This window comes from Callorhinchus milii, unplaced genomic scaffold (genome assembly GCF_018977255.1).
Source record: "Callorhinchus milii isolate IMCB2004 unplaced genomic scaffold, IMCB_Cmil_1.0 Scaffold2, whole genome shotgun sequence".
NCBI lineage: Eukaryota > Metazoa > Chordata > Chondrichthyes > Chimaeriformes > Callorhinchidae > Callorhinchus > Callorhinchus milii.
In genome coordinates this window covers 24,475,585-24,497,102 of record NW_024704743.1, presented here as the reverse complement: position 1 = coordinate 24,497,102, position 21,518 = coordinate 24,475,585, and the positions used below count along the sequence as shown (strand labels likewise).

At 42.2% G+C, this 21,518-nt stretch overlaps 1 protein-coding gene across 2 annotated transcripts in view; it reads left to right on the top strand.

Moving 5' to 3' along the window:
* si:dkey-118j18.2 overlaps positions 1–21,518 on the top strand; it is a 35,005-nt gene that overhangs the window by 3,426 nt on the left and 10,061 nt on the right. For both annotated transcript variants that reach the window (XM_007889682.2, XM_007889679.2), the window contains exons 2-3: positions 17,771–17,834; positions 20,198–20,357. In XM_007889682.2, the coding sequence (XP_007887873.1) occupies positions 17,815–17,834; positions 20,198–20,357 (180 nt within the window). In that variant the 5' untranslated portion in view covers positions 17,771–17,814. The remainder of the gene's footprint in view (positions 1–17,770; positions 17,835–20,197; positions 20,358–21,518) is intronic.

The window sequence follows — 21,518 nt, the reverse complement described above, 5'->3', positions numbered from 1 at the left end:
TTGAACTTTCCTTTTGTTAGAGTTGACGACAACTTTAGAAATAACGTTAAGAAAGAAGAACTGAAACAATGTGTTGCCATTGCCTTTATTTTCTCTTAGGCGATCTGAACAGTTTATGGATCTGTACCATCACAGAAAGGTAGAAGGGGTTTGGTGTCATCTTTTATCGCTGCAGTACCTTTAGCCAACGTCCTGGATTTAAATAAATTCTCAAGCTTACACATTTATTGAACAGTGAGCCATTCGGTTTTCTAGTTTGTGAAATAGCTACTTTAAGATCGAGTTGAATTTCATTTAAAAATCATGTTAGTGAGGACCTGCTTTTGACTCGAGTAACCCTCGGCATTCGACCTGTATTTATAAGTATTTGCTGTCAAGTATTTGCTTAAAAATTGTGAATAATGTTAAATAATAATAATCCTTGCATTTGATATAGCACCTTATCACATCGTCAGGACATTGCACAGCGCTTCACAGGATATACTGTAAAGTGGGTTGACTGTGTATTTTGTGGGTGAATGTATCGAGTCATGGCGATTTTGTTGACTTTAAAGTAATCCTTTGTGAAACTGAAAAGCAACTGATGCCTTCTAGTCAGATTTGTAATAGTGCTCCAAAGATAGGGTGTATATTTTATAACTCTAAGTGTTGAGACTTTGCATTGTGTACATTCATTCAAACATAATGTACTTAGGTTTGTTTCATCTCCAAAATACACACAACAGTTTCCTTGAATTTCTTCAATCATTTTACTTTACTAAATTGGGTGTATGCTTTAAAAAATGGAGTTTCCATCTGTACTTACCGTCTTCCCATTTCTGTTTTGAAGTGAGTGGTGTGTTCCCTTTGGGGAACATGGGGTAAACCCTGTTAAAAGAGGTGAGTCATATTTTATTAAATTCCAGGAAATTAGATAAAAATACAGCAGCATAAAAAGTGACTCCCATCTCCTTTCTACCTATTCGTGTTGGTAAAGATCCATAAACTGTCCGGATTGCTTTAGAGAAAGTAATATTCTGAAGGAAGGTGCTCAGTTGGTAGCACTCTCACCTCTGAGTCAGAAGGTTGTGAGTTCAAGCCCTACTTTGGGACTTTGAACTCGCATGGTTCTGGACTGCCACTTCAGTGCAGTGCTGGGAGTACACTGCATTGTTGGAAGTGCTTCCTTCAGATGAGACGTTAAACTAAGGTCCCGTCTGCCTGTTCATGCGGAATAAAAATAAAATGAAATTTCCATGCCGCTGTTTGAAAAAAGAAGGGATTTTCTCCCAGTGTGCTGGCCAACAATCCCCCATAAAATTGGTTATTCACTTCATGGTTGTGTGTGGCAAATTGGCTGCCGCACTGAAGTACACAGTCACTATACAATCATGTGAATTTCCTTGAGTCGTCTCGACGATGTGATAATGCACTATATCCAAGGATTATTATATTATGTCTAGATGTTGTGAAAAGTGCTATATCAAATGCAAGGATTATTATTATTATACATATTATGACTTTGTTCCTCAATCACCTTACCAAAGCATGTCTATTTTTAAAATGTTGAGATTCTCCCTCTTAGAAGAAATGGTGCCGCATTTCACCCGCAAGTGTAATATAATAATAATCCTTGCATTTGATATAGCGCTTTTCACGTCTTCTAGACGTCTCAAAGCGCTTCACAGACTGTAAAGTGGACTGGAGATCTAACTCATCAATGTTTTAAAGTGGTGATTCATTAGGGGGAAACGAGTGAAGCTTTAGGGGTTCTTTTACATAAGTGGATAATATGGTTCACTTGTTTAATATTACCTGGTTCTTGTCCATTTTTTGGTGGTTACCTTATGGAGGCTTGGAATAAGATTCATCTACACTGTTTTAGAAACAGAGTTTCTGGTGATCTCACCGGGAGAGAGGGGGAAGAAAAGCTACATGTAGAAATGTTGTGCATTGTAATTGATAATGTATTCACTATTATACTTGACCTTCAGTGCTACACTGCACCAGATCGTTTGGTACGTGTGTGAATAATGACTCATTGTTGATTTGTGACTCAATGTGCGTACACAAACAAACTAATCTCCTGAAATCGGTTGACTATAATATTTTGCAGTAATATAATCTTTACTGTACATGAAGATGGTAATCAAACGCTTGTAGGTCACGGGCGGTTGTATGAATAGGTCAGATGATGGGAACCTTTTTTTTAAAAAGAGTGGAATGGGCTTATTGGAGAATGTGAGAATGAATCAATGTCATAATAATAATGTCATAATAATGCTTTAGCAGATGTCATGTGAAATATTAACTTTCTGCAAAGTAACGTTTAACTTGTATAAAACTATTTTCTGGATATGTAATTGTTGCTTCAATCCAAAGTTATTGCCTTTCTCCCTTCCCCCACCCTCTCTCTCTCTCTCTCTCTCTCTGAAGCATTCCAATTAGATTGAGTAGGCAGCTCCTAGATTATTACGCAGATGTACGTACGTTAGTTGGCTGGCAGGAGATGCAAAAAAAAAGTGCTTTGACGAAGGTATTTCATGAGGTTTCCTTTACTCCAGGCCCTTACATGGATCTGGCTCAAGGCTGCCTACATTGAGATCAAAAGCTAAGCACACTAGTTTAAAACCCTCTCTACTCTGCAGTGCTGCTCAATGATGAAAAGGAACAAAAGCTGCAGCAGCTATTTGAGGTAACCAGTGAAGTCTTAAAATACCATTTATAATGTATCTTACCCTCTTATGATTAGAATTCATTGTGGGTTTAAACTTTCCCTTTGAGAGCTTTTTGGCCCTTTACAGAAACGCCAGGTTAATGTTTGTGTACTTTAAAAAGAACAGTGTAATACATTCACCAAAGAAAATTTAGAATACACAATCTTTATTGTGATCTCTGTTCCTTAAAACAAACTTATGTTTTCATATGATTCTTTGAATGGAGCAGCTAAATTTCAGTGTCAACAACAATCTGTTAAATAATAAACATTTTATTTTTTTAAAAATGTAAGTTGATGCCACTGCCTTTGAACTCCCCGGGTATAAAGCTGCATTAAGCAATATTTCAGATGTAGGCTTCAGGACAGTGTTTCTCAGCCTTTATGATTCAACGACACTGGCTCAGATTCATTTAATGTGGCACACCAACAGTAAAGGAGCCTGATCATCAGTCACTCGATCCAAAACGATCTGCAGTCCAGAGGTTATCGCTGCAACTTAGATGCGATTGTCCTGACAGCACAGTGCGACGATGACTCACCATCACAACAAATGGGTTCCTCATCCTCTCTGGAGACGATAGATGTTTTTCTTCCTCGTGTTTATGAGCATGTTTAGTAAAAGCTAAGAAAGGTGACAAGTTTTTCTCTGTTGTTGAATTATTATAGCATCACTGTATTGGTCATTTGTTCTCTGCATTTCCCTACACTGCCCCCACCTCCAACATAAACAGAAATTATTTTAAGTATATCTAATTCCATTTTTAAAATTCTATACTCAGTGGGGAATATTCTACTCTTTCCCCATCTCTACCTTTGACCTCCGCCTGAAAATGATTGTTTATTTGGAAAACCAAAGTGAGTTTTACGGCGGGTGATAGGAAAGTCCAAGGGAGCACCGAGACTTGATCTCAAACCCGGTTAATTTGTGACAAAACATTGAATAACTATTCAGCCTTCCAAATCGAATCAACTTGTATAACTTGTTCAACACAAATACTTTCTGCCTTGAGATTTTTTGCAAATTGTTTCTTGCAGTTTGTAATCAATCATAGTTTCCTGGCTCGTTTCCTGTTCAGTGTTACATTCTTCATACATTGAGGCCAGTACAGTATCACAAACTGGATACTCCCATCATGATGCCTGTGATTTTTTTTCAACTTCTTGGACGTGGAGCTATATTTTTTTTACCCAAGTACTCACATTAGGGCATTTGTTGTCAAACATGCATTAATTAGGAAGAACTCCGCTCTGACCCTATGTGATGTTCCTGGTATTCTCTGTTCAGATGCACTTTGTAGCCCAAAATGTGTTTTCCAGCAAGAAGCGGCAATATTTTGGCCAACAAAATCCAAATTTAGTAGTTTAGCATTTCTGAGCTTGTGTAACCGTCACATTGCTGATAATGATCCAAGGCAGACCTCTATTTTTTTTATTGAATGCAGTGTGGAACGTTGCTGTACTCAAACTGGCTGCTGTGTTTCGCCCACAAAATACAGTCAATCCACTTTATAGTATATCTGGTGAAGCACTTTGAGAGGATTATTATTATAACTGTGTGATGAGGTGGAGAAGGGTTCAGAAAGAATGATTCTGAAACCTATGGGTGAAGAAATGAATCTCGAGTACCATGAGTGTTTTGGTAAAGAGTTGGAAGTCAAAAGCCGAGGGAGATGACTATAGTTGATTGTTTTTTGTTTTAACAAAGGTTTAGAATGTAAATTGTAATATAGCTTAAATGGAACCATTAACTATTATTGCTAGTCTGGATAGACTGTTTTCTAATCTACAGCAATTTGTGCTTGTAACTGAGTGGGAATCTCACTGAAGTTCAGTGCTGCATTGGGACCACACATGTGAGTCTCCCAACTCTTTCCTTGCAAAAACATACTGTTTATTTCACTGATTCTTGTTTACCAGAGTCCCCCTCGCCTAACTGAATTTGATGCTTGCTCTTAACCATTACAAGAAGCAGAAGACACTCTACTCAAAACCAACCAATATAATTCCACGTTAGTAGTTTCACTGTTCAGATACTTAACAGAAATTCAAACCAACTTTCTGCAGTTTGAGTTTGTATAAGATAGTTTCAAAGTTAGTTTCATAAGTCATTGATGTGTCACACCCCTACACAAACAAATCTTAGTGGCGGAGAGTTGCTGCCCTTCTCGTTGTCAACTGCTTTTAATTTGATGCCTGACCAAGTTCTACCTCAGCAATAACACAATGTATGGCATCAATTCTACTTTGGCACCACACAAGCCCTTTCCAAATATAAACTTTTCATCTTTTGAACTAATATAATACGAAGTGTTGATACATATGCCAAAATTGTACACATTCAAGACCAAAAGAATTGTAAAATTGGTCATGTTTTAACAGCAGAAAGAACAGCCACTACAAACACTCAGAAAAAGCACTAAATCACAAGAAGAAAATACAAAATAACTTGAGGTAGGAGAGGAGCCAAACTGGATGGCTCAGTCCCCAAACAACTCAGTCCCCATTAAATCCAAGTGCTTATAAAGTTGCTGTGCAAAATCTGGGCAACATTATGTAAATTGAGATTTTCAGATGAAGGAAAAAATGAATATCTGGAATACATGAATGTCAGTCAAAAGTGGGATAATGCTAGAGGTCCAAGAAATAAATGCAGAGATGCATTGTATTAAAAATCAGGCAAATACTTTATGCAATGCACATAAAGTGAAATCGTAGATTCAAATGCACTGCATAGTTTTAACAAAAAAACTAGATAATCCTCTGGAATAAAAACAAACTTACAATTTAATAAACTGCATGCTGAGCTTGGCCCAGTTAACATGTGACAAAACCACTGACTAAACATTAAACCTTTAAAATTGAATCAACTTGCTAAATACAAATAGGTGGCAAAACATTCCCTATGTCAACAACTAGGAGGTTCAATCATGTCCACAGGAGAATTAATTCCACTAAAGATGGTAAGATTTATCTGATGAAAAGCTGTAACCCCACCCTGATTAGCAATTCCTACTATTAAAAGATGAATACTTAATCTTTTCCAAAGTATAATTTACATCCAGTTTTACATTACTCATTTCCTGAGTTCATGTTGAGCTTTTCAAAGGCCTGACGAATTTAAAGCTTATTCCATGTGTTTTCAGTTCCACAGACCTCGCATGCAGTGAGTAACGGTCTTCTTGATCTCAAGGCGCCTGTCTCAATGTCTCAAAGTGCTCTATGGGATTTTACAGTAGAGCCTAGTTATAGTGTATTTGCAGGAGAAATAAAATGACTGACCTCTCTAAAGTGTCTGACGGGCTGGTCCTTCACCAAGGACTGACTCGGAGAAATTAAACCAAATGCACCAATGACTTATTGTATGATTTCCTGTTTCATATTTTTAATGGAGAGGGACAAGGGGAGACTGGGTCGAAATGTGTTAGGGGAGGGGTACAGGTTGTAGAGACAGCTGAGAAATCATGTTCCTTATGCACTTGATTAAGGGTCTTAACCCTAACTAATGCTTGTAGAGTCAGCACCGAGTTCAAACAGATTGCACATATTTTTTAAAGGGACTCTTCAGTATCTTAATAGTGCAGTTCCTCCTTTACTGACCACATGAATGGAATCCCCAGTGTAGCAAAAAAGCATCAAACACTGTCATTGTTCAGTGTCCCGTGACACTATCCCACATGAAAGTTGCTATATAAATGCAAATTGTTCTTGCACTATTGCGGGAATACTTAAATTATCATCATTGAAGAGGAGGGTAAGTTGGACTTTGAAGACCAATAATAAGGAGCAAGGGAGGTTTGGTTGGTTCTCTGTCCTAAAACCTAATCTAAAGATATCTTTTTAAGAAATAATTCTATAGACTATAGAATCAAACACAGAATAGTCTTACATGCAACATTAAAAGCCAGGCTGGATTTTTGCACTTCAGATGTAGTTGGTGTGTTGTGCAGTGTTGTTTTAGGCAACACAAATAGCTTGTGTATGCAGGAAATTCATAACTGCTTGGGAAGAGCTTCCTTGTTTCTTGCTTAATGAGGATTATCTGTGTATTCACAAGAGTGCTGTTGTCAACCTATGCTACATTACATTGTTTATTAAATCATCAGTGGAGATTTTACCAAAAGTGTCAGTTACAATTTGGATCTGATAGAAAACATAAGGACTTGATTAGTGCAAACTTTCTACCCGACTCCTCAAAGCTGTGGGTCCTTGTCATCGGCCACAGGTACATGGCCCAAGTGGCCAACCTTCATGCAAGTCTAGAACTGTGAAGGTGAAGGCATCAGCTTTTAGGGAACGGGAAGAGGCTGTGGGGAAGAGGATCTTAGTTGGAGTCTAATCCTGCTTTCACCTGATTTTCACACAAGTATACTTTCCAATCTGGATAACTGAATAAGAATTGGAAACTTGGCAGATTTGTCTCCTACCAACCCAGAGACAATGAGGTCAGTTGTAGTACCAGGCTGGCTCAGCAGGGACCAGGGATAAAACCCGGCTAAGTAAGTTTTAATTGAATTTGCAGATAAAAATTAAGCCAGTTTTTCTAGTTCAAAATATTCTTAATTTTGGTATGACATACAATATTTTAGTCTTAATTACAGCCAATTACAGCCGTATTCCTAGTCTAAAAGTATTCCTAGTCTAAAAGCCAAGTATTCGTAGTCTAGGTTTTAGCTTTTGATCCAGTCACTTTTCAGTTATTTACAATTTCTCTGAGGATTCCTGATAATATGAAAGTTTGACACAACCTAACAGTGTATTGCTCATTTGACACTTAACAGGAAACTTCTCTTCAAAGAGGATCACTTCTTCATTCTCCTTAAGTTATAGCAATGACAAATTTTCTGACGCAATCAAAGATCATACATTATTTTCTTGCTCCCGTTTTTTCCTCATCTTGTTGCATCCCTTTTATCTAATTGTACAGATGTGAATGGTGGCTTCACTACACTGAAAATACGGATAATATGTAGTCTAACCATCTTTTCCATCATTCCCCCTCTTCTTTTCCACTTCCTTTCTAGACTAAAGCAAGACTTGAACTGCTCCCTCAATGTTGCTTTACTTTATTCCCTCGGTATTATTGTAGAGGTCAGGTTGTCATTGTAAAAGTGGTTAGATTTCTAGTTCTTATCTAATTTTGAACCTAATCTTGGAAAAGCATTGTTTATTAACCAAACCTTTCCATAGTTGGTCTCTGTCATGAGATTACGTTGTTGTACTGAAGGCTGTTGTTAGGCACTGATATACGTTAATATCTCTTTAATATATTTATTAAATCTTTAATATTAATTTAAAATAATATAATCACTCAATCCACGACTGTTTGTGGGACGCTGCTGTGTGCAATTGGCTGCCGCTTTTCCCCCAGAAAATATAGTCAATTCACTTTTTCAATATATTCAGTGAAATGTTTTGAGACATCTCAAAGTCGTGATAAGGTATTACATCAAATGCAAGTATTATTATTATCTCTGATGAATTAGGAAAATTGAGATGAAAAAGACTTGCATTTCTCTTTACGAAACTCTATTGAAATAGACATCAGTGGATATTTTAATATTTGTTCCTTTTTCCCCCAAAAGAAGACTGATGCACCACCACTCTTGGTAGCAACCCACAGTTTCATGATGGAAGGTTTGGTCACTGGTGGAATATTCTACATTTCTTTAATTCTAGAAATAAGTTAGACTTTACACACCAGATGTTTGCTCATCAGAATTGACTCAGTGGCTGTATTCGCCCCCAAAATACACAGTCACTTCACTTTACAGTATATCCTGTGAAGCGGTTTGTGATGTCAGCCTCAAGTCAAAGTACATGAAGTATGAGTTATTATTATCATTGCTGAAGCTTTAACATTGGGTTGAGATTTCATTAATTTTCTACTTGGAGGAGATCCACCTCAGCATATCCAACTGTATACTAGTTGTTATAAACCATTTTCTGCCCCTCTGCCACATTGAGCATAGCCTTATCCAGTGGACCATTGGGGAGCTGTAACTTTTTTTGGATTTAAGCCCCACATTGGGACTTTAGCTCACAGTCTAGGGTGAGCTACTGCTGTCATCACCCCCCTCCTCAAAAAACCCTCCCTAGATCCCTCAAACCCCGGCCACTACCGCCCTATTTCTAACCTGCCCTTCCTCTCAAAAGTTCTAGAACGCGTTGTTGCCAACCAACTCTGCGCACACCTCTCCTCCCACTTCCTCTTCGAACCCCTCCAGTCCGGTTTCCGCTCTGCCCACAGTACAGAGACTGCGCTTGTGAAAGTCACAAATGACATCCTCTCTATCTGTGACCAAGGCTCCCTCTCCCTCCTTGTCCTCCTGGACCTCTCCGCCGCGTTCGACACAGTCGATCACGCCACCCTCCACCGCCTTTCTTCCTTCATCCACCTCAGTGTGACCGCACTCGCCTGGTTCGAGTCCTACCTCACAAACCGCCAGCAGTACATCTGCACAAACGGCTTCTCCTCCCGTTCTCACCCGGTCACCTACGGGCTACCCCAAGGATCCATTCTTGGCCCCCTCCTCTTTCTAATCAATATGCTCCCTCTTCGGGATGTCATCTGTAGACATGGGGTACATTTCCACATGTATGCAGATGACACCCAACTCTATTTTTCCATTTCTCTTTGCGACCCCCAGTCCCCTGATGTTGTGTCAGCCTGCCTGTCAGATCTCAGGGGCTGGATGAGTGCAAACTTCCTTCAGCTGAACGTTGATAAGACGGAAGCCATACTCTTTGGCTCTCGTCAATGTCTAAAATCTCACGGCTCTCACCTCCTCCACCTACCCGACCTCCCCCTAAAACTCTCCAAACCCATTCGCAACCTAGGTGTCAGGTTCGACCTCCAATTATCCTTCCTCCCCCACATCTGGTCCATCACCAGCACCGCCTTCTACCACCTCCGACGCATCGCCTGTCTCCACCAATACCTCTCCCCAAAAGCCGCTGAAACCCTGGTCCATGCCTTTGTCACTTCTCGGCTGGACTACTCCAATGCCCTCCTCGCCGGTCTCCCATCCACTACCATCCATAAAATCCAAATCATTCAAAACTCTGCCGCCCGCATTCTCACCCGCACCAAACTTTGCTTCCCGATCGCTCCAGTCCTTGCCAGACTGCACTGGCTGCCTATTCCAGAGAGGATCGATTTCAAGATCCTCACTCTTGTCTTCAAATCCCTCTGGCATGGAGGGCGCTATATAAATCCAAGTTGTTGTTGTTGTAGGGCGAGCTAACAACCAGTGCAGTACTGAGGAAGCTACATTGTCGCACGTGCCATCTGTCGGATGAGGTATTAAACTGAGGTCATTGCATTTTTATTTGATAAAAAGCGCCCATTCTGTTAAAACATCTCAAAGTGTTTCACGGGAGATTGATGTCAAGTGTACTGGCTATTTGTAGGCAAATGTGGCAGCCATTTGCTGCACACATTGTATCCCACAAAGCAGTTAAATGAATGACCAATTTATATGATGGGATTGTTGGCCAGGTAAAGTAAATGGGATTCAGCAAACATTCTGTAAATTACTGTGGATTAGAATCTATTGATTTGTTAAAATGGATGGAGACTCAAATCTCATCAAGGGTTTTAGACAGACTGGCATGGGAACCAGGTCGATGCACACTGTCAAAGCACTGCTGAGTAAAGCATCATCTTCACGGTTAATTCAGAGCCCTTAATATGGTTGTAATATGATGATACACCAGCTCTTGCACAGCAACATCAACAACAAATTGCATTTACATAGCGCCTTTCACATCAGCAGGATGTCCCAAGGTGCTGAAACGTCCCACAAACAGCTGTGAAATGAATAAATCATTTTTTTCTGGAGAATTGTTCGTCAGGACATTAAGAGAGACTTCTCTTTTCTGATTAGTGTCAAGGGATCTGTAAAATCCATGTGAACAGACAGATGAGACTCAGCTTTAATGTCGCTCATCCAAACAACATCATCTCTGAAATTGCAGCACTCTCCCAGCTCTGTATTGGAGTGTCAGCCCACACACTATGCACTTACTCGAGGGTTCACATATCTTACCAATTTCTATGACCTCAAAAAAGTAATGGCATTACAGTGTAACATTAGTTGCAGCTTTTGAGATGTTGAATAAACACAATATATAGTTGGTAATAGTGTGGTCTGTTTTTTGCTGTCTATTTATCTCATGTATTTTCAGTAAATGTTTTAACTTGTGGCAAAGTATATAGGATAAAGAAAATATTTTGCCTGAACAGTTGATCTTGTGTGGACTGCTGAATATCCTGCAGTAATACAGTTGTGGCCTTTGTATTGTGCCTTGTACAGAGTTCAGTACGCTGGTGAACTGACGTTTGGGCATTTTTGAAAGCATTTGATAAATTTATCATTGAGTAATGATGCAGCTTCCCTTAAAGATGGAATAATTAATCCTATTGACTAGTCTCACTGAAGGAATTTACGAAGCTACATGAATGATGTTATGAACTTCATTTGAGGAGTACACAAACAAAGAAATAATCCGGCATTTTGTTCTCTCTCTTGTTCTGTTCCCTACCAACCTGCCCGCTCCCTCCGTTCAGCGTGCTCCGGTCTGCTCCATGCCTCCCGCCCGACCATCGGTGGCCGGGCTTTCAGCCTCTCTGCCCCCACACTGTGGAACTCCATTCCACGGTCCCTTCGCCTCGCTTCCTCCCTTGCCTCCTTCAAAGCTGGTCTCAAGAACCCTTCTCTTCGACCGTGCCTTCAGTCTCCCTCCCACCTCTCCGCCATCCCTCACCCCTACACCCCCCCTTCCCCCATGCTCGGGCCCCGACACCTGAACTGATCAGCGCTTTGGGATGTCCTCCCAACGTGAAAGGCGCTCTATAAATGTAATTTTGTTGTTGTTGTTTTGACCTTCAGACCGGTCATACCCTTTCTTGAGAAGATTCTTGATAAAAACAGTTTCAGCTGTCTCCCACCACTAGGAAAAAAATCTTTGATCGAAGTGTCATCTGGGACGCTTCAAAGTACTGATTCAATTCAACATGTGAAAGGTCTTGGCCATTGTCTTTCGGATAGTGACCATGGAATATCTTAAGACTTTAGCTGATTAACAGGACGGTGTGAGAAATTTGGAAAATATTTTCCAAACTTGTCCCAGAAGTAATGGAATTACTGTTGACTGCACATGGAGATATTTTTATATATGCACACACACACCATGCACACACAGTTTTGACTGTTTATTTTAAAAAGACCTGTTCTCATACATTTTGAAAGTTTTCTTTATTTATCATATTTCTGTTTTGCTTCTTAGATCATAGCATTCTTATTAATTTTGTGCAATCCTCTGCTCCTAAGCGGGGTTCCATATATTGATTACAATTTTGTTGCTAACTGAAAATTGGACCCAGCTGCTTTCCATTTCTTGAGAGAGATCATTGGTGCCCATAAGGCACATTGCCCACTAAAAATATTTATTGTTTTCTATAATGTCCACTAAAGTATTTCTATTATTTTTTTTATACAGTCTTGTACCAGCAGCAGTTAATAATTCTATGCTTTACTGTATCCAGTTCAATGGGTTGTTCCAATAGCCAAGCAGTTAGTAAAACATTAAGCCAGTCTAATTGCGTTATAAACCAAAGGCAAAGCTCAATTTGTTTAGTAATAACCTGAACTGACATCTGCTGCTGCCTTTCAAGGTGATCTTGTATTCTATATAATAGGTTTTATTTCATGAGGATTTTTACACTAAATATATACAAGACACTATTGTAGTTCAGTTTCAATTAGGCACAAATATCCAAGTCACTGTTCAAACTGAAGTTACTTTGAACTGCAATGATGTGATCAATGTATTTTTATGGCAAAGCTATCAGTGAGTCCAGAGTTATGCTGTACTTGTGCTTGTTGATTGTACTATTTATAGTAAAAATTGATAGAAAAGTGTCTTTGTTTTCTTTATAGTGAGAAGGCTTTTTCTTAGCGCTCACGTTGATAACGCCTCAAAGATCAATGCCTGTCTATGATCTGATGCAGGCTGTTGACTTTGTTGCCTTGCGAGTCTCATTGTATAATTTTATTAAAGAAAAGTTAAAATAACATGGTTAGTACATTTGATTAAACCTACTTGCTGTGGCCTCCATCCCTCCATTTCATATCCTCCCACATTTCTTTGCCTGTTGTCAACCTGCAACATGTTTCCACTGTTGCCAGATCAGTTATTCCTATGGATCAGCTGCTGACTCATTATTCTATCAAACTGCAGTAGATTTAATCTGGGAACAGTGTGGGATCAGGGTAACCTTGGCTGTTTTGCCGCAAAGTTGTCGTTTACATAGCGAAAGCGGATGAGAATGTTTCTGTCTTGAACCCTGGCGATATTGTTGCATTCAGCTTGCATGATGGAAATTCCTTTTGTTCAGTCATGTAGTGCGGTAACTAGTGTGTCAGCCGAGCTCAGTGGTCGCACCCTGGCATCTGAGTCGGAAGGTTGTGGGTTCAATCACCACATCAGGACTTAAACTCGCATAGGCTAAGCAGACACTCTAATGCAGTGCTGGGGCGTGTTGCATTGTTAGAAGTGCCATCCTTCAGATGAGATGTTAAACCGAGGTCCTGTCTGCCTATTCAGGTGGACATTAAACATCCCATGGCACTATTCAAAGAGAAGGAAGTGAGATTTATTTGTGGGATTGTTGACCAGGACATCTGAACCATCTACTGGTGTTCCGATTTGCTCGGACCCCCGTTTGAACCCCCATTTGCTCTTAGTCTCGGAGTGCGCATTTTGGCTGCCGCCACCAACCTGAGCTGCTTCCCCATAATGCTCCCACCTATGTCCCTCTCCTCTCCATTACTCCGGCTCGGTCCTCCTCTCCCACCGCCCTCACCGACTCTTATCCCTGCTCGACCGTCCCATAGCCTCCCTCTGCTCCAGCCTGTGAATCCTCCGTCGGGCCCATCGTGGGAGTCGCAGCTGGCTGTCCACCAGCAGCCACACTGACTGCTCTATCCCCTACTCTTGCCGCAAGGCTCATCGGTCCCTGACCACTGGGGCCAATCTCTCCTCCCTCATCCACATCCCCACCCTCCCTGTCAATCCTCTACTCTCCCCCCCTCGCCCCCACACTCTGCCATCAACTGTCCCTTCTGCATCGGCCTACAAAATGTCCGCTCCCTCTCCAACAAAACACTCATCATCCCAAACCTCATTGTCGACGAAAACATCGACATTCTCTCCCTCACTGAAACCTGGATCATTCCAGACGACACCTTCCCCCTGATAGAGGCAACACCACCTGGCTACACCTTCCACCTAACTAGTGGGTGGCTCTCCTGGTCTCCTGCTCAGCCTATCCCCTTACTCCTCTGGAACCTTTCCCTCCTTTGAGCTACTTACCCTTTATCACCCCCTCCAACCTTTCCCTCAAAATTCTCCTTAGTTATCGCTCCCCCAAGCCCTCCCCCACTTTCCTCCCCAACATCTCCACCCTCCTATCTTCCCTCTCCTCTGAACGCCTCCTCATCCACGGTGATTTCAACCTTCACTTCACCTCCTCCTGCTCTACTTCTGCTGCCTTCTCCTCCCTTATCTCCTCCCTCAACCTCTCCCTCCAAATCCACTCCTCCACCCACATCCACCCATGGTTAGAGCACTCGCTTTGCAAGCAAGAGACCTGAGTTCAATTCCAGGCAGGGCGAAACCTTGGGCAGGTTTCCTTACTCCACACGTCTAATAATAATCTCTCCAAAAACAATAATAAAAAAAATTGGTCATTTTCAATCTACGACTGTTTGTGGGACACTGCTGTGTGCAATTGGCTGCCGCGTTCGCCCACAAATATGCAGTCAATTCACTTTACAGTGTGTTCTGTGAAGCGCTTTGGGACGTCCTCCCGAAGTGAAAAGCGTTATATCAAATGCAAGGATTATTATTATTATTATCCGCGGTCACCCCCTCGACCTAGTGATCACTCGGGGCCTCACCGTCTATGACCTCACCATCATTGACAAAGGAATCACGGACCATCACTTCATCTCTCTCAACTCTTCAATTTTTCTTCCCATTGCCACCCAACCCACCTTCATCTCCGACCGCCCCTGGAAAAAAATCTCTCCCCCTCCCTCTCGGCTGCCTTGAAGTCATCTGAACTCCTTCTCCTCTGGGCTTCCTCCTGCAATGACCTATTCCTCAGTCATTTTTCTCCACAGCTCCCTCTTCACCACTCTCGATTCCCTTGCTCCACATAACTTCCCAAAACATCTCTTACACACGAAAGTCACCATGGTACACCAGCCGCCTCCACTCCCTTAAAGCAGAGGTGGGTGTCGCTGAAAACACCTGGCTTAAATCAAACCTAACAATCCATCAACAGATCTGGCTGGACCTATCAAATCTTATTGCTCCTCCCTCGCCTCCGCCGAGTTCTGCTCCAAGACAATTTTGGAGGCCAAGGACAACCCCAAGCTCCTCTTCTCCATCACCAATCGACTCCTCTGCCCACCCTCTCACTCCTCACCTATCCTCACCTCCAATTCCAATTGCGAGGCTATACTGGACTTGCTCGAATCCAAAGTCGAGGGGATTCGCTCAGCTGCCTCTGCCCTTCTGTCTACCACCCTCTCCACATCTCTCCCTCTCACCCCAGGCCCTACCCATCCCTCCCTCCACACCTTCAAACCTGTCTCCCACTCTCTTATCACCACTATAACCCACGTGAAACCAACCACCTGCACCCTCAACCCCATTCCTACTCGTTTCATTATCTCCCAGCTCCACCTCCTTGCCCCTCTACTCACAGACATCATAAACCTCTCCCTGTCCACTGGCATTTTTCCCACTCCTTTAAAAATGGTCATCATCACTATCCTTAAAACCCCCTCCCTGGACCCATTCCTGCTCTGAAACTACTGCCCCATCTCCTACCTCCCTTTCCTCTCCAACATCCTGGAACACGTTGTTGCTTCCCAGCTTCGCTCCTTCCCCTCATGCCACTTTCTTCACAAACCCCTCCAATCAGGTTTCCGTGCCACCCAGCACTTGTCAAAGTTTCAAATGACATTCTGTCCATCTGCAACCAGGGCTCCCTCTGCCTCCTGGTCCTCCTCGACCTCTCTGCTGCCTTTGACACCTTTGACCACTTTATCCTCATCCATTGCCTCTCCTCTCACCTCAACCTTCACGGCCCTGTCCTTGACTGATTCAGATTCTACCTCTCACACCGCCTCCACTTCATCTCTACAAACGGTTTCTCTTTTGGCCCCCGAACCGTCTTGTGCGGCATTCCTTGGGGCTCTGTCCATGGTCCTCTTCTTCAATATCTAGATGCTCCCTCTTGATGACACCCAACTGTACCTCTCTGCCTCCATCCTTGACTCCAGGACCACTGCTGTGCTGACAGAATGTCTGTCGGACATCAAGTCCTGGATGAGAGCTAACTTTCCTCAGTTGAAAGTCAACAAGACCGAGGCTCTCCTGATTGGCTCCCGTCAGCGCCTCCACAACTCAGGCGCTGACAGCATCACCATCCATGGTTGCACACTCCACCTCACTGAGCCAGTCCGGAACCTTGGGGTCTTGTTTGACCCTCAACTATCCTTTCTACCCCACATCCATGCCATGACCTGCTCTGCCTTCCCCCACCTCCACAACATCGCCCGGCTCCGCCACCGTCTTACACCGCAGACTGCCAAAATCCTCATACACACATTCATAACATCCAGGTTTGATTATACAAACTCCCTGCTTGTTGGCCTCCCCAACTCCTCCCTCCGTAGGCTGCAGATCATCCAGAACTCTGCAGCCCAAGTCCTCTCCCACACCAGGCTCCGTGATCCTGTCACTCTCATCCTTGCCCGACTCCATTGGCTTCCCATCACACAGAGGATACAGTTCAAGATCCTGGTCCTCACCTTCAAAGCCCCCCATGGCCTTGCTCCCCCTACCTCTGAGACCTCCTAACCCCTTACCATGCTGCCCACTCCCTCCGCTCAGTGGGCTCTGGCCTGCTTCACGTCCCCTGCCTCGCCCACCCCACCATTGGTGGGCGGGTCTTCTGCCATCCTGCCCCTACCCTCTGGAACTCCATCCCGCAGTCCCTCCGCCTCGCCCCCTCACTTTCCTCCTTCAGGATCCATCTCAAGACCCTCCTCTTTGAACGTGCTTTCGATCATCCTGCTTCCCCCCTGCCCTCCACTCTCCTCAACCCCGACCTCCAGCTCAGGTCCGAAACACTTAACTGTCTAGCGACTTGGGACGTGCTCCCGACGTGTAAGGCGCTACACAAATGTAATTTTGTTGTTGGGTTGTTGTTCTGGCCAGCAATCCTGCAAATAAAAAAAATAATTGGTCACGGGGACATTGCTGTGTGCAATTGGGCTGGTGCGATTGCCTACGATTATGCAGTCTCTCCACGGCACAATATATCTTGTGAAGCAATTGGGAAGCCGACACGATGTGAAAAGCTCTATATCAAATGCAAGGACAGCTAAATGTGTTGCATGAAAGTAAAAATACGATGGGGAAATGCATATTATATGTTTGAAGTCATCCACCCCCACTTCCCAAAACATTTTTTTAAAAACCAAACACCAATCAAACTTGTGGAAATGCTGTCCAGTGAGAAAGCAAAATATTATTTTGCCTATTTCCACTTGTGATCTGGTAGATTGTCTAGTGTTTCATTCATTCAATTTTATTGATTGGCCAATCCTAATAATAACAATGTTTGCATCTGGTATAGCGGTCTTGACATCAGGTGGACATCTCAAAGTGCTTCACTTGGCTCCTGTTAATCATGCAAGCTCAAGCCCTAATGGGTAGGATGATCCCAACTGGACAAGCAGCAGGAAGCTAGCTAGACAGAGATCCCAATGGTTAAACTTCAGAAGTACCCAAGGGCACACTCTGGGATCCCTAACCCTTGGCTACCTTTTGCTAACCTGTGCGTAGTAGTTTCTTGAAATAGGTAAGCATCCTTCGGGGGATGTGCTGTTCTGTTGTAGTGAACATTATCCCCAGTGTTTCTATTATTCTATTATTATTGATTTGAGTACTGTGCCTATGCATCTGAGTTTCTATTTTCTTTTTTTACAGCATCTGATCTGCACTAATGAGAAGTAACTTCGTTTGAATAAATCATGGAACTCTATTGGTACATGTAAGTATGTTAAATCAAATCGGGACTGTGCCAGATAATTTTGGGTTTTAAAATCTAATATCCATAGCACACATTTTCTCTGGAAAGAATCCATATTAGGATTAAATTCAGACTTAAAAATAACAATACAAATAGTTTGAACTACTCCTAGATTGATTCTGCTGAAGGACTTGAGGATGTGCAGATTTGAAAGAGATTATTTTGCCAAAACTTCATGTTCTGATAATCAAACAGGCTAACTGGGCTAAACTGCTGCATGTAAACAATTGGACTATGGTTAGCCATGCCTCGATGAATGTAGGTGTGTTATCCTACCTGTTTGCTTGGTTTTCCTTCACACTGAATCTGTTTTCATACCAACAGCTTTTCATGGAATCAATCTTACAGCACAGAAGGAAGCCATTCGGCCCATCGTGCTTGTACTAACTCTTTTAAAGAGCTATCCAGTTAGTCTCACAACCCTGCTCTTTCCCCATAGTTTGCAAATATTTTGTTTACAAGCATGTATATATCGAATTACAATTTTTCAGAGTGAATTTTACAAACTTACCCATCCAGCACAGACACGATGGGCCGAATGTCCTTCTTCTGTGTTTGTAAATCTCTGGTGCTATAATGGGTTTCTGGCTGATTCATTGCATGAACCCATTCCCTTTTAAAGCAGGCTGGTTAGGTGATGCCCAGTTGAGATTGAGTTGGGCCAGTTGGATGACATCTCGCCTTTTCAGTCCCAAGTTTGTGTTCTTCCTTAGTTCAACATCCAGTGGCCAAGCAAATGAGCGCTCAAGTGACAGGTAACCTTGAAATTCACGTTTGGAGTACGTGTGATTGCCATTATGGAAATACTAGTCGTCCTTTAGTGGTTAATGTAAAAAATGAGTGTCCAATTCTTCACATGTATTACCATGACTTATTTTCCATCAAATATAAATGAGTGAAATCAATAAGCTGTATAGTTACATTTCTGAGTAGGGACCAATAGTCGGAAAGTCAGGTGGAGGAAATGCAAAAAGAGGTGGAAAAAGGCACTTATGCACAGGAAAGGCAGGTTCAATGGATTTTCCCAGGAAAATGAAAAAGGGCCTGGTTAACTAAAATGTTGTAAATGTCTGCATTCGAGCAATTATTCCACAAGTTCCCAAAGGACACTGGAAGGGAATCCCTGCACCTACTGTTCGACCCTCATTCCTCCGATATCTGACTATTGTATTTAGCAATTAAAAAGCAGCAGCAGCAAATTGACCTGATCTTTAGAAGATCTGAGGGTGAAATTAGTATTTCTAAACGGGAACCATACAAGGCCATTTAGTACTGCCTAGTCCACAAACTTTGAGATATACAAAGCAGGGCAAAGGAGTTTGTATCCAAATTTAAAGCAATCTGATTTCCATTTAGTATGCTTATGCTTTGGGCACATTGAATGCTTTGGGCACACGTCCCAAAGAGCTGAACAGTCAACATATAACGCGTATGGGTTCTGAGATTATCTGCATTTTTCTCGCAGACAAGTTAGAGATTAAGCAATGTTGTATGTGTTATAAAGGAATGTACAGAACCAGAAAAGAGCATTGTGGTCCATCTCAAATTTAAAACAAAATCGTGCACAATTTCCTCTCATATTCCCCGAATGATTTCTTTGCCAAACAGCTATTTAATTTCTTCTCGAGTTTATAGACCCAATTTGCCTCCTTAGGTGGTCCGTTCGAAATACAACTTCCTATAGCCACTCTGTGTAAAGTAGTTTAAAAATATAAACATGTATTTGCCTTTCTGAATTTGAGACCTTACCCCATCAACGTCTGAGAAATCGTGACCCCACAATTCCTCTTATCCTTCAGGTATCGTTGTATTCAGGAGAGTTGAGACCAAGTGAGGAAATGTTTTTGGGTGATCTTTCTTGGTCTTTTTTTTACTTCCCCATTCAGTGAAAATTTGGCGGAACAGTTTTGTCAAGGTAGATTTTGTGTGTTTGAAAGAGGGAATGTAATAGTCGAGACATTTATTTTCAGTGCCACAAAATCTCAAATACTGGTGGGTGTGTGAAAATGTACTTTCACATCACGATTGCATCTTTGAAACATTTTGGGGGAACAAAAGGCATTAATTAATTGCAACGAAACCTGATATATGCCACCTCCCTAGTTAAAACTGAATATTCCTTGCTTATTAATTCTATTTATTTATTGCTAATCAAGTAAATAGACTGTGTATATATAATGCCAATACTTCTGTGGTTAGTATGGTTTTATAAAAATGAGTTGATTTTTCTTTTATAACCAATATTTTGTAATTTGACGGGCAGGCGTACTGTAAAGCAGAGGGTGGATGTTTCCTATTAATGAATTTTCTTTCACTCCCCACAGAATAGTGATAATATTTATTATCGTCAAAATCTTCTTCTACATTTGCTGGTATCGTTCACGGCAACGACAGCTGGATGCCTATCTTAGCAATCCCCGAAACACTCAGATAGTGATTGTTGGAGGCAGAGCTTATCTACATCAGCTCTGCGAGCGGCAAAATGTAAGTTTTCTGTGTTGGCTGGGTAGTTTTTAATTGAGAATCCTGTTTGCACACTTAACTGATTTGTAAATTATTAGACATTATTTGAGTGGGGGATCTTTTACAACAGCTGTGCTTGTAACAAGGCACCTTCACCGGTGATCTCCTGCAAGCCAGCTGTTCTGTCCATGGTTTCCACCTCCATAAGCCAATTGGAGTTTGAATCTGCAGTGTTCTTTCTTCTGTTCCTATCAGAGAAAATTAGTAAATACTTGCAGACGCCACAGATTCCAACCTCCACAGAGCAAGTGAAAATGTTCTTATAACTTATAAATTTATACTTCTTGTAACGTTTAAAATATCTTTTTTTGGACCCATTTCCTAGTGGGTAAATGCTCCCCACCCTCCACCTCCCCAAATTTGTCACTTGTCTAAAGTGAAACGATTGAAATTCTGGAGTCCATCATTCAATGGTGGAAGATGTCTGAGTGACCTCAAATTAAGTGACACTGTCCTGTAGCTCAGTGGTTAGAGCACTCGCTTTGCAAGTGAGAGACCTGAGTTCAATTCCAGGCAGAGGGCGAAACCTTGGGCAAGTTTCCTTACTCCACACAGAGCCTAATAATAATCCCTCCAAAACCAAAAACAATAATAAATTGGTCATTTTCAATCTACGACTGTTTGTGGGACATTGCTGTGCGCAATTGGCTGCCGCGTTCGCCCACAAATATACAGTCAATTCACTTTACAGTGTGTTCTGTGAAGCGCTTTGGGACGTCCTCCCGACGTGAAAAGCGCTATATCAAATGCAAGGATTATTATTATTAAGGGACTGTTTTGAACCTCGGCCATTGATGTGATAATGATTTTTTGAAACATAAGAGTTGCTCACCTTCACATACAAATCTCTTCACTCTCTGGCACTGCTCTGCCACTCCTCTCCCTCTCTGACCTGTTCATACTCCACTCCTGCTGGCTCCCTTTGCTCAGCTAACAGTCCGACTCCACTGGCTCACTATCCTTCAGAGGATCCAGTTCAAGATCCTGGTCTTCACATACAAAGCCCTCCATGGCCTCGCCCCACCCTACCTCTGCGACCTCCTATCCCCCTACCAACCCGCTCGTTTCCTCCGCTCAGCCGGCTCTGGCCTGCTCCACATCCCCCGACCCACCCGCCCCACC